The 12492-nt window shown below is 42.8% G+C and overlaps 2 protein-coding genes across 2 annotated transcripts; both read right to left on the bottom strand.

Moving 5' to 3' along the window:
* Window positions 1-628: 628 nt before the first annotated feature.
* On the bottom strand, window positions 629-4793 carry rpf2 (ribosome production factor 2 homolog). Its single transcript, XM_079572322.1, has 10 exons — window positions 4571-4793; window positions 3846-3978; window positions 3600-3637; window positions 3493-3532; window positions 3340-3421; window positions 3187-3263; window positions 3001-3100; window positions 2466-2568; window positions 2165-2309; window positions 629-869 (listed from the first exon to the last, which is right to left on the bottom strand). The coding sequence occupies exons 1-10, from the start codon at window positions 4732-4734 to the stop codon at window positions 669-671; spliced, it is 1083 nt and encodes a 360-aa protein (XP_079428448.1). The 5' UTR covers window positions 4735-4793; the 3' UTR covers window positions 629-668.
* Window positions 4794-5280: 487 nt separating this feature from the next.
* Window positions 5281-12061, bottom strand: amd1 (adenosylmethionine decarboxylase 1). Its single transcript, XM_079571693.1, has 9 exons — window positions 11738-12061; window positions 9125-9211; window positions 8301-8427; window positions 8113-8215; window positions 8002-8044; window positions 7795-7939; window positions 7634-7726; window positions 7266-7421; window positions 5281-6986 (listed from the first exon to the last, which is right to left on the bottom strand). Exons 1-9 carry the CDS (start codon window positions 11845-11847, stop codon window positions 6843-6845), a joined length of 1008 nt encoding a protein of 335 aa, XP_079427819.1. The 5' UTR covers window positions 11848-12061; the 3' UTR covers window positions 5281-6842.
* Between the last annotated feature and the right edge of the window lie 431 nt (window positions 12062-12492).

Below are 12492 nucleotides of genomic sequence, written 5' to 3'. Positions count from 1 at the left end.
CACACATCTTTTCACAGTCTGACAGCTGTGCTCTGTATAAATAGACCGCAGGGGCGGGGCTAGGGGGCTCCCTCCATGTGATTGGCCACAGACACTGGCGCTTCACTAGAACATCTTCGACCTGTCTACTCCAACAAATTAGTAAAGTCGTGTAGAAATGCGGGTTATTTGGTACAAGTTCTGTTAAGTCCTCCTTAAAAACATATGAGTGGCAACATTCTCTGAATTAATAAAAGTGTGACAGGCAGTGTTGGGCAAGTTACTTTAAAATTGTATATATTCTGTTAGTAATTACAGCTTTAAAAATGTTATGAATTACACTACTTTGACTTAGTTCTGGCAAAATATAAACAGAAAATAGTGATAAAGTGCAGTCAAAGATGTCCTTTTCCTTCGCTTTTCCCCATTCTCTCGGGTTTTGTTTTAATGTTAGCTTCACCCAACTGCAGATCACCAACCTCAATCTTGATTTGGTACAATGCATTTTATTTGGAGGGAGCAATGCACTTGTAACTTGGGTTAGTTAGTTTTGTAATACGTTACCCCGAACACTGGTGACAGGTCTGACCGAGCACAACAGGCCTTATAAAAAGTAGGAAGACACCAAAATGATGACCATTGAGTTTCAATTCACTTTATTATGGTGAACACTCACAGTAATTACATTCTTAGATTGAGCCACTGCCGTCCTCGGCTGTCTTAGAGAGCTTAGGCGTCACGCTGTCTTCTTGGGTAACTGCCTCACCCCTCCTCTTCCTCAGACCCTTCATTTTCCGCGTGTGAAGTTTGGACAGATCCTGCTTCTGCATGTGCACACGACCAAACTTGGTGCCAAAGGCATCATGGGAAATATTCTTCTTTTTCTTGGGCTGAGATAAACAAAGAAAAGCATATGCAGTTTACCAGTTAGCAAAGGTCTAATTTTTATTAAGCCACTTAAATTGGACCATCCTGCTGAGAATACAGTTTTATTACAGTCAAAAATCTAAATTTCACCACTGAATAAACACAAATTAAGTCAACATGTAGTATTTTCATAAAAATATCCAAGTGTTGAGCCTGAGTTTATTAGTGACATGGTATGATACTTTATTTCTAGGGGCAGTTCAGGGATGTTTTTAATGCTCTTCCATTGTCTCAAAACTCCAAAACCAGGAGCGGTTTCTGTAAACCTGACGATTATAAAGTCCTATGATGATTATTGAGATTGACCAAAGTAGAGATTTTGATTTCGATTAAATTTCGTAGAATTGCCCCGCCCTATTTGACCATACATCATAAATTAAGTGTGTGGGGGTGCAAATATAACTTGGCCACACGCTGGAATCTCACCACCACATTTCATCACTTCAATAATAATAAAATGACACCACATATTTTTTTATGGATGAACAGAACTCATAACTATTTGACATTGTCAGTGACTCTTATGTCAGTGAAAAGACATTATAAGGTATGAGTGGGCAGCTGGACAAGTATGTACGTTTGGAATGACACAGTGCCCCCCGGAGGCAGTTTCTGGAGCTGACCAAAGTGTGTGAATATGTTGTATGACAGTTTCAGGGCTCCCGAGCTTGTATCGCTCTACCTGAAGCAGATTGCTTTAAAGCACTGCGTTGGAGCCCGTTTCGCCAACAGCTGGTCATGTGACTTGTGTGTTAAACATCTTGAAAAGTGCTATCAGTGTGTCAAAGCAGCTCATTGGCTCAGAGCGTTTCAGTGTGTTGCCTTGACAGCTTTGAGCGACCCTCAAGGCTCTAAACCACAGCTGTTTTCGGATCCATCTTGGACAGGCAATGTAAACCATAAGCGAGGAGTAAATGTGCTGCATTTCCCCCGTTTCCCATCTATCCGCGTTCATATGGTGCAAGTTTTTTGGGCCAGGCCGTGGGAAATCTAAGATGCGCTAAGATGGAAAATCTATTGCACTCATTGATTTGGTTTTGTTGCTGCAGTGCTTCAATCATGTTTACGAGAAGTAAGTTTGACAACAAGATGTTAGTGTTCACACAGAATGAAGCAGCACAGAAGCTCTGAACATTTATGATACTTTTGGCCAGGAAAGCCTTGAAGTGTCACAAGGCTTCACTCGCCCCAACACGAGAGACTGGTGATGGTCGGAGAGGGCGTTTGGCAAAGAGTAGCATTAGCAGTAAAAGCTCACCTTCAAAGCTTTGGGCTGCCTGTGAGCCAAATGGTAGAGCTGTTCTGAGGCCAGGTGTGTTCTTCTCAGGACAAAGTCAAACGAGGGACCCATCTCCTCCAGCTCCATCCTAGGCGTCCGGCAGCCTGATTTCTTCAACATGCATCTGCGCACACACCAGCAACACAACTCACAAAAGGCTTCCTGCACAGCTAGATATCACACTTGTTTTATGTCTTTAGAAAAATAATAATCTGGAAATTCAGACGGGCACAAATATAAAGTTAGCTTCCAATGATATCTGCAGGCAAACAGAACTCACTTGTAGCTGCGCATGTAGATTTTGCTGTCTAACGCGGTGAAGTGTATCACATGCTCCAATCCGGCCAAACGCACTCCTGTCACTGTGGGACCTCTGAAAAAGTCTGAAAGAGATTGAGAGATTGACGATAAGCACTCGCCTTAAGTACATCATAACATCTACAAAGCTATGAAACAAGTTTGTCCGGATTTTGAAAGTGGTGCTGAAAAAGAACAATATAGTGGTTCAAATTTCTATTCCATAGGCTGACGGTAAACCATTTTTTGTGTTTGATGGAAGTTAACTGAATATCACAATGCAAAGGAACAATCTGGAACTAGGCTACAACATCAGACAGTGCCACAAATCATTGGGTAGTTAGTTCATGATGGCCAATTGGCCAAACTTAAAATGGCTGGACCTTTGGGAGTCTGAATGTTGAAGTGAAAAGTATTCTGTTGAACTCAATCTTTATTTAATAGAGTTGTATTCCTTGCTCAGCCTTACGGGGTGTTGCGGGCCATTGGCTTTAACTGGGTGTGATCCTTCTCCTTACCTATGAGCAAACTCTTGAGCCGCTTGAGCTCAGCGTCTGTGTGGAAGGCTTCTCCTGCGAACACGAGCATAGGTTTGGTGCCTTCAGGACATTTCCCCGTCTGAAACAAAAAAATGAAGTCATTATAAAATCATTAGTTACTAGATGAGTCAGTTGATTGAATAACAACAACAATAAGAATAATACCTTAAACTCTTTCAATGAGACACACTTCTCAATGCCAAGTTCAACCATGTCTAAAACATGAAAATCAAACAAACGACCTGTTGAAAGAAAGAAGTTTAAGGAAGCAGCTAAGGAGCCCGGTTGATTCCAGTACAGTGAATGTGGCTGTAATACCAAATATGAGATTGTTGGGCCTCTTCTTGTTGTGTGAGCCAAATAAAAATAGAGAGCAGTCGGTCTTTTTGGAGAAAAATTCCTTTGAAAGAATTATAATAGTTAACAACAATCCGCCACAGGCAGTACATGATCAGGAGAAGTTTTGCCTACCAGTGAAGTGGAGTCCTCAAACGGCCGTGTAATGTTCTTTCTGGAAAACAAAAGATCCACATTTGACCATGTTCATTTTCCTGTGTTCATGATTTCAACGCACTTACTTTTTGTACAGCACAGCATTGGGCTTTTTTAGTGCATACTGAAAATACAAACACACACATAAATAAAAAAAACAAATGTGGAAGATCATTTACACCAGAGACAAACAAATCATGCTTAATTCTTTCTCTTGTCTCTGTACCACAGATTTCTCTGGAGTAGTGACATATGAGAGACAGTCAAACAACAGAATAACAGGAAAAGGACTGGGGCATTAGACTAGGAGGCATATAGATACAGGACAGTACCATATCTTTCAGAGCCTGTGTGACTGTTTCACTGGAGTTCCCTCCCTTCATAATCATGGCATTCTTCAAGTCCTCGCTCAGTTTAGGCGCTCTGCTCTCCAGAAAACGCTTGGAGCGTTTTGTCTTGGGTTTCCTGGCAACACAGAGAAACATCACTGCCAAAGAAAACTATCCCATCAACAAGAAACAACTCACAAAACTTTTTCATTTACAGTGGTTGTAATTAATAGAATCTTGACTCCAAACTAAAAATATGGTGTGCTCTCATGACAAATTGGCAATGCCATGCTGCTGACAGGGCATTAACACAATAAATCATACTAATCACCACAAGCCACATTGGACATTCAGTATATTCTTGTTATTCTCATTATATGTAAAATGATAGTTTGCAATGGTTAAAGTAAATTTTAATGTATGGCAACATGTAGCATAATTAATCTCAGTAGTGAAATCACCAACTGGCTAGAAACAAACTGATAGGAAGCTGATAGGAAGTGTGGGAGATTTATTTAATTTAGTTTCAACAGATCAATAAGAAACAAGCAAGTGCATTTATTACATTTTTTTAAAATATAGGAAAAGAGAATGACAAGGATATGACTCGTCTTTGTGAAAGTCCCTTCTGAAAAGTCTCCAGGGTCTGCCTTACTAATCAACGTGAATATTTACACTTTATCACAGAAGCTGCGGCCACAGATAACGAATAAATGTAAGACACTTACGTTATACCGTCCGACTGTGTCATGTTGTTTAGTCTTTGATTGTGAACTAAAAACGAGGCTGTAGCATAGACTGTAGTCCCTCCACACGTGAGGCGCCACCGGAAACGTCGCTCAGCTGGTTTCTTCTTCGCCTGCTTCAGCCGCAGCTTCCGGTCTGTTTTCATTTAAAAGCACTACCGCCATCTAGCGTCTGACTAGAGGTGTGATCCAGGAAAGATCGACAGTCAAGTCCAGGCAGAAAATATACTTGAAAATATGTTAAAGAACAAACAGTCTTGCTAGAACGTCCTCTGCTAGTTTCATATCAAACTCTGAAACTCCCTGGATAACTGAGAGCGTGCATAAACACACACACGGTTGTTGTTGTCGTTGTTTTTTGTCTGATCTACACATGTTTGTGTAATTTACCGGTTTCCATTTTCTAAGCAGCTTTTGTTGCTTAAGAACGGGTGCCAGGTGTTATCTGAATTCACATGAGTTCAGGCGTGCAGGGTCATGTTTTATTCATTTGGATTTAGACCTTCTACCGCTTGGTAAGTTTATTACTCTTATGCCTCGTGAGTGTGGCTACATATTTACAGTAGATAAGAAAGTACCCTCAACAGTAGAATAATTTCGCCTCTGCAGGTCAGATTGGACAACATATGCCCTATCCTCACTCACTGACCAGCCAGAAAAGAAGAGCTGAAGAATTCAACTATAGCCCAGTGTATTCAGTGCCCATTTATTGCATTTTCTTTATTTATAAATACCAATAAAACTAGTTGACAAGTACTTTTATTTTGAAGCCTCAAGCTGGTAACACAGATATTTAGCACATCTTCTTGACCATCCAAAGAACAGCAAAAGAAAGAAGTGAACAGCAAAGTTTTGCATCCATGTTTGTTCCTGGCTCCTGCAACTGTGCTTCTCCCACACCACAGCCACTTAGTGCCCACTTTACCACTGAACATTGGACAAAAAGGCCCACAGACAAATGATTGGTCCGCAGCATCAATACAAATTTTAGTAAATAAAAGATATAAAAGTATCAGTAAACATGAGATGGCTGTATAAAAAATTGACCTATGCCACCAAGGCTAAAATGTAGTGGCTAATCTAATAGATGGCATTCAATCTAAGAGTGCTGGCTTTATTTCCCTTAACACTACAACAGAAACACTTCAGCTTTTCAAAACTAAGCATTTTGTCAAAGTGAGGCAGCTCTTGGTCCTTAGTTACTACTGTCAGTTTTCTAGCTGCTCAAATGGACAGAGTTTTTCAGGAGATGAGCGCTGTGCACAGCAGAGGAAGCACCAGGAGCCAGGGACATTGGAGGAAGACACTCAGTCACAGGCCAGGCCCCACAAAGAAAGACCACAAAGAGACCAATTCAATAAATGGAATAAAACGGCAGTTTTTGCAACAGTGACGTGTGGAATGATCCGGGATCACCCTGGCATGCTCAGACTGCTAGGCCTCTATTGTTCCTCTACATTTATGTATGGGGCGGAAAGACACAGACGCGGCTATAATGCGGCCAAAAGAAAAATGCTTTGCTGGGCAAGCGCTGGACTAAGCAAAAGTGTGGGATTCATTGGATGTCACGTCCAGTGTCTGTGTCAGGCAGAGCCAGCGGAGGGAGCCATAGCCACATCCAGACTTTTCTCTAGAGATGGGGACTAAAATTTCATTTAACTACAGTCAAAGCAGGGGGAAAAAAAATCAGCTGAATATGACTGGGGGGATAGGGACTTTTCCAGAAGCTTCCCATAGATACACATATCTGTATGAAGTAAAATCATTCCTTTATGTAGATTTGCACACTTTGACTCTCAAAAGCTCCATTTGATTGTCAGGTCAGGGGATGAAGAAAAAAGCGGAGCCCAGCAAAGCAGCCACTCAGAAAGGCAGAATTTGCCCAAAGTGCATCACAAAGAGCTCACAGTTACAGTTACATTCACTCGTTCTGTTCAGACGGTGGACACAGGTAAAGTGCGCTCAGGTAGCCCCATGGGTAAGGTCACAGAGAGGCAAGCTTTCAGAGCATGTCAGGGGCCAGCCCCGTCTGCAGGGAATGGAGTGGACTGAGCACAGCGCCTCCAATTCTTCTACATGCACTTCATCACAGCAAGAGTGAGCTAGAATATCGAGACAGAGAAAAGAGCTTTCATGCAATAAATCTAGGTCACAGGTACGACAACCCAAAGTAGGGCTTAAACTACGGCCCGGTGGCACTGTCAGGACGGCAGAGCAGGGGCAGCACGCAGACAACTCTACAGGGGTCTTGCTCTCAGCTCTTCTGGCTCTGCGGGCACGTCTTGGCGTAGCTAGTGAAGACAAAGTTGTAATCGTTGAATTGAGCCAACTGGCGATCCAGCCGCTTGAAGCCATCCAGTTTCTGAGCAGAAGAGAAGACACTGCGGCATTTGGAGCTCTGTGGGATACAATATAGAGTCACCAGCATATAAATAACACAAATGTATGCAGTAATATCTCTAGAGGGACTTCAACCACCAGTTTTTTTTTTACATACAAAATGTACCAACCACAAACCACATAAAGCCAAGACTTTTTATACAGCACATTTACAGAACATGCTTAACCACTGCTCTATGTAGGTAATGGTTTCTGAGGGTGTGTATATATCATAGAGCATGAACTTGAGGTTTTTCAGCACAAACATTTAAGAACTCTACATAAAGAAGTTCTTTACCTGATTAACAAACAGTGTAGTGACAAACTTCCCCGGTTTGAAGACCTCCACCACCTTTCGAATCAGGTCGTCATACGAGGTCTCGGACAAGTTGGTTTCAAAGCTGACATAGGAGAACTCTGGCTCTGGAGTTATATGGATGGTCCAGTATGTTCCCTATGAACAAACAAAAGTTTCAACTCTAGACAAGATGTGCTTTCATGGAACCAGTTGAACTTGTTCAGCTCTCTCTGTTGCATTGCAGCATGGTTGGCAATACACTAGTGATGTACATTAGTAGATGAGAAGTGGCATACAGCTTCACATTAACCAAAAAAATATGAAAATACACCATAACCAGACATTTTGAAAAAGGAAATGTGGCTTACGTCAGTCTTCATGCCGTTCATGGAGTATCCACAAGGGTTAAACAATGTGGCATCAATCACAGAACCTGGAATCAGGTCACAAATTCCACTCATCTGTAAAAAGACACATTCATGAGCCTAGTTTTCTGGATCACTGACCCAACCGCCTGCCCTCCACTTACACGAGTGACATCACTTGCGGAAACACCGTCTTTCATGAAGAACTGGTCCATGATGGCTGGGTCCAGGTGGCTCATCAGAACTTCCAGGGTCTGGTCGGCGTGCTTGTTCTCCCAGAACTCAGGCAGGTCCAAGGTGAACAAGTACCTGCACACAGTCTGTTAGAGCCACACACAGCTACAGAGGAGCACAAAAATACAGGCACTTACCAGCAGTCTGAGTTCAACCGCCCCATACAGTAGGCCGCACCATCTGCACAAACACATATTTCAGTCACTTCTCACACGCACTATAGATAACAAAATAATATATTGCTGTACTTGGGAAAATCTGGCTGAGAAAGTCCACTTCCTCTTGAAAGTTTCGATGAGGGAACTCCTGGTGAGTTGGCTTCATGAAGTTTTTACGAGAGTAAAAGAAATTCTGCGACAAACAGATTTGTCTGAATTAATGGTCTAGAGAGGATTGAACTAGCTTGGTACTTCTGGTGCTCATGTGCTCCACTTACCTCAATAGCATCAAAGCCACTGTACTCCCGGGCCAACTCCAGCAGGGGGACCAGCGCTTGCAGCAAAAGGGTGGTTCCGCACGTTTTCAAAATGAAACGTCTCTTGGAGACAAACATGCTACTCTCACTGTGAAGGGGAACACACAAAGATCACATTACCAAGTAGAGTTAAAAATGCCATTGGGACATGACCTGGGCAAAGAATTACATGCAAAGCCTAAGATTAGGGCGATCAGACGTCCAGACAGTCCGGATAGTCATGGACACCTCTGCGTCTTTCAGTCCCTTTCATGTGCTCTATACTCAGCGAGGTTGTATCGCACACTCATTTAGACCCAGTGTGGATAACTATTTCAACCTTTACCCTTCATCCGCCCCATATGATCCACACCCCAATCTGACTGGTCATAGCAGCAGCTCAGCAAGAGCTGATACAGCGCTGCCCTCACACACCTTGGAAGGGAGAAGAGGGAGTGCACTGGAATGCAAAGAAGAGAGCGGTACAACGCACTCATAGCTCGGTTAGTTCACCAAGTCTGCACTTGAGCCAAAAGAAGCATCGGCTTTGTCCAAGTCAACCTCTCTGCTGTTACCACGGAGACTGGTTATTTATCACCATCACCAAATACATAAATGACCTATGGACTAAACAATGTGTTATTGTTTATTGGGCTAATTACTTTTGATAGGCATACTGGTACTTTTAGGGGGATAGACAGTATATTACATAGGTCTTAACTTCTAACATTGGTCCGACTCTGAACACTTGTCTGTTGTGATGGATTCTGTACTTTCCATGGTGTCCCTTCCAGAAAAACACTCACCTGAGTATATAAGCTTCCTGCTTGTCCGTCTTCGTCACACTTATGATCAAACAATGCACATTCTCCAAAAGTTTGTCCCACTCAAACCTGCAACAAAGCAGAAAAACAGGATCAGATTAACCCACTTCAGCAGCCTTACATCGCCTCACTGAGAACTGAGTGCTTTTTTAAAAAGGATTTTCGGCTTTATTGTAAGTCTACTTTTGAATTTGTTACATCTGTTTTGGTCACACTTCTGATGCAGTCTGTCCTTGTCAACCAAAATAGTAAGTGTTACTTTTCAGTCTAATGCCCAACTATGCATCAAACAGCACTGACTTATTTAAAATTGCGCATAAAACAATAAAAAAAGATTAAAGGAAGCAGAAAAAATGAAAACAAGGTGCAATACATAAACTTATGAAGTAAACATCTCGTGTTTTAGCACCATCACCTCTGTGCAGAGCACCAGCTTGGCTGACAACTCTGGCATGTGATGGGAGGATGTTTGAGCATGCTGGGACAGACAGGAGCAGAGAGCTGCAAAGGTCCCCCTCCCCCACCCGCTGCAGTGAGATGGCACTGCGTCACTCTCCAACTAGGAGAGCACACTTGTCATATTTGAGTAAAGAGAGAGGTGCCCATCGGGACGGCAGCGACCAGACTTTATTTTCAAAGCACAACAACAGTACAGGATTCAGACGGACAGACAATGGCATGGAAAGACACCAGAGCTGTTGTTCTTTTAAACAGTCAAGGGCAAGACAATTGTTTGTAATTACCCAGAAACAAAATGGCCAAGTTTCCACAGAGCAGGAAACAGCTACAACTAGTTTAGAAGGCACAACTCTTCATTTACTGCGGCATCAGCTCCAGTTTCAAAGAGAAACTCACACCACATGCTATTTCAAGTGGCTCATTGCGATCCCATTTTCCTCAAACAGCACCTCCAGGAAAGGGCTTTTATTAGACGAGATCCCACTGAACAAAATGTGAAACTGTTGGAAGTTTGCCACACGTTTACCTGTATTGTAATGTATACTGTTCAGGTCTTTTACAGGTGAAAGTAAGCACGAATATAGAGGTAACATGAACTGATGACCTTGTGGACTTATTTGGACATTGGCTAACGTCCAACCGCTTGATCCACTCACTAGCTACTAATCTGCCCTCTAGACCTCACTGCAGCAGCCTGACCTCGCACTGGTGGACTGAGCACTCAGAAATATTCACTCCGAAGGAAGAGGACACACTTTCAGATCAGAGCCTGCTGAAGGCAGGACAGCTGCATCATAAGTCAGCTGCTGTCACCTCCTGTAAGTGCTAGCATGGCCACCCAAACTACTCTGTATATTCTAAAAAGAGGTTGGTAAGGCTGGCCAGGCTTACAACTGCACTCCAGTTTAATCTTCCAACTGTATCACGCATTTACACACTGACCAGATAGGACTGTCAAGTCCACATGGCTCAGAATGAGAAACTTAAGCCCAGAATGTACATCTAAATAAGCAAAGGCTATAGGAGGCCCTGCAGCCAATCACAGGCGCCGGAAGGAATGAGGCTGCATGGCAGCAAACGTGACCAGAGCAACTGAAGAATCAAACCAGCTTCCCAGCGTCCACGAGAATTAACTACCAGCCAAGGTGTTTTTATAATCTACGGTGCCATGGATGCGTATGTTTGAGAGTTTATGTCGCACACACAGAAGTGAGACGACGCACTCCCATTCCCGGAATAAAATGAGCACCACGCGGCCGCTACACACTACTCCTCCCCCTAGAAGTCTTGAGTAAGCGAGTACACGCTCCGATTCCAACTCCTAATTCAAACTACAAAAGTGAATATGTGGTTGTAATATGCAGTTTGTAACAAGATGCTTGTAAAAATTAAAGCTACACTCAACATGTGTGACAGTTTAAAAATATAAATCAACAAAATAAATGGTTGTTTGATAACGATAGAAGCGAAACGGGATCTACGAATAACACCACTATAAATAGATTTTCGAAGACAGGTCAAGATGGCCACTAGCTTTACCAAGGCCAAGCGTTCACAGTCACAACACAATGAGTCAGTCCATACCACGAGGATTAGTTAGTAGCGAATGACGAGGTTAAAAATGAATGAGTCAGCTTTAGGAGGCAAAGGGGGGAGGTGAAGCCTCTCGCAAAGGCCCAGTGCTTGGACCCTTTCTGGCCCATCCGTAAAGTGCGTCGTGGTGACGGGCTTTACACAATGTCTTAATGAGACTGTGGTAGATGTCAGAGACCTTACACTTAAACTTAATCAGGGCTGATTGTACCGTTCAAATGTTGGCAAAGCAACTTAAAAACGTAAGTATTATCCACATTTCCTTGGTTACACAGCAGCCATCTTGGTTAAGATGTAAATGACAGGTTCAGTAACAACAGCGCTTGACCCTTCTGTCACTTCACAACAGTAAACTGGGCTACTTTGATGCATTCCCATCTAGAATCAATACACATTTATAGAAACGTAATAAGAAAATACTCTTATTTGGGCTGCGTATGTCCCAGAAAGTAGCTGCAGTGCCTGGTCCTCCTCTAGGTGCCGCTCTACAGTGCACTGCACACACGCGGATCCACGGCAACACCTCCGCAAAATCAAACAAACCTTGGGATGGTTCGGAGGTCCCCGGTTCCTTTGGTCTCATCCTGGCGGGAGAACCACACCTCCAGCAGCTTCTCGGTCCCCTCGAAGAAATGTGCACCGTTATCTTCCATTGTGAGACAACAGACACCCAACAAAAATATCAGTCGTCAGTCGATGGTAGCGCTTTACTTTAAATATTTCTTCCCCGAGCAGATATTATTTATTAGGTACAGTCCTTTGTAACAATCCAGGTGTTAGTATTCTTGAGTTACCGTCTTCCCTTTTGCAGAGAATACCGTTAGCGAGTGCTAGCTAATATCGCCGGCCATACTGTGAAGAGCGCTGAATGAGGACGGCGCGGCGGTTTTATACACCAGGGCACTTGCGTCATGTCCCGTATCAGCCAATCACAGCAGTTTTAGCCAACGCTGTCTTGCACGCTCGGCAATGATTGGTTTTAAGACCTGTCCATCATCAGAACAGCACCACGTGACCTTTAATTTTACTAAAACGCATAAATCTTCGATATAAATGCTATTTTTAAGCCAGTTTATGACATTAACATTGGCCGAAGCCAAACATTGCTAAATTTCTATATGGTTCATATTTTACTGTCGAAGGCCACTTTAGTTGAGGCAAAGAATAATTGAAATGATCTGATATGATTCAGTATAAGAAAATTAAACATGGCACACAAACAAGAAATAGGCTTTTTCTTAAATATCCAAAATATGCAAAAAGAGCTTTAAACATAGTGACAAAAATCTGATAAAGAT

This window comes from Gobius niger (assembly GCF_951799975.1).
Source record: "Gobius niger genome assembly, chromosome: 15".
Classification (NCBI taxonomy): domain Eukaryota; kingdom Metazoa; phylum Chordata; class Actinopteri; order Gobiiformes; family Gobiidae; genus Gobius; species Gobius niger.
This window is presented reverse-complemented; position numbering and strand designations above follow the sequence as displayed.

Coding starts and splice junctions, on each gene's coding strand:
- rpf2 (XM_079572322.1), bottom strand. CDS start 4,734: ATGAAAACAGACCGGAAGCTGCGGCTGAAGCAGGCGAAGAAGAAACCA. Junction 3,264..3,339: donor GCCCAACAATCTCATATTTG/GTATTACAGCCA, acceptor TTCTTTCAACAG/GTCGTTTGTTTGATTTTCAT. Junction 870..2,164: donor GGCAGCCCAAAGCTTTGAAG/GTGAGCTTTTAC, acceptor TGTTTATCTCAG/CCCAAGAAAAAGAAGAATAT.
- amd1 (XM_079571693.1), bottom strand. CDS start 11,847: ATGGAAGATAACGGTGCACATTTCTTCGAGGGGACCGAGAAGCTGCTG. Junction 7,727..7,794: donor CCGCAAGTGATGTCACTCGT/GTAAGTGGAGGG, acceptor GTCTTTTTACAG/ATGAGTGGAATTTGTGACCT. Junction 7,422..7,633: donor TGAACGGCATGAAGACTGAC/GTAAGCCACATT, acceptor GTTTGTTCATAG/GGAACATACTGGACCATCCA.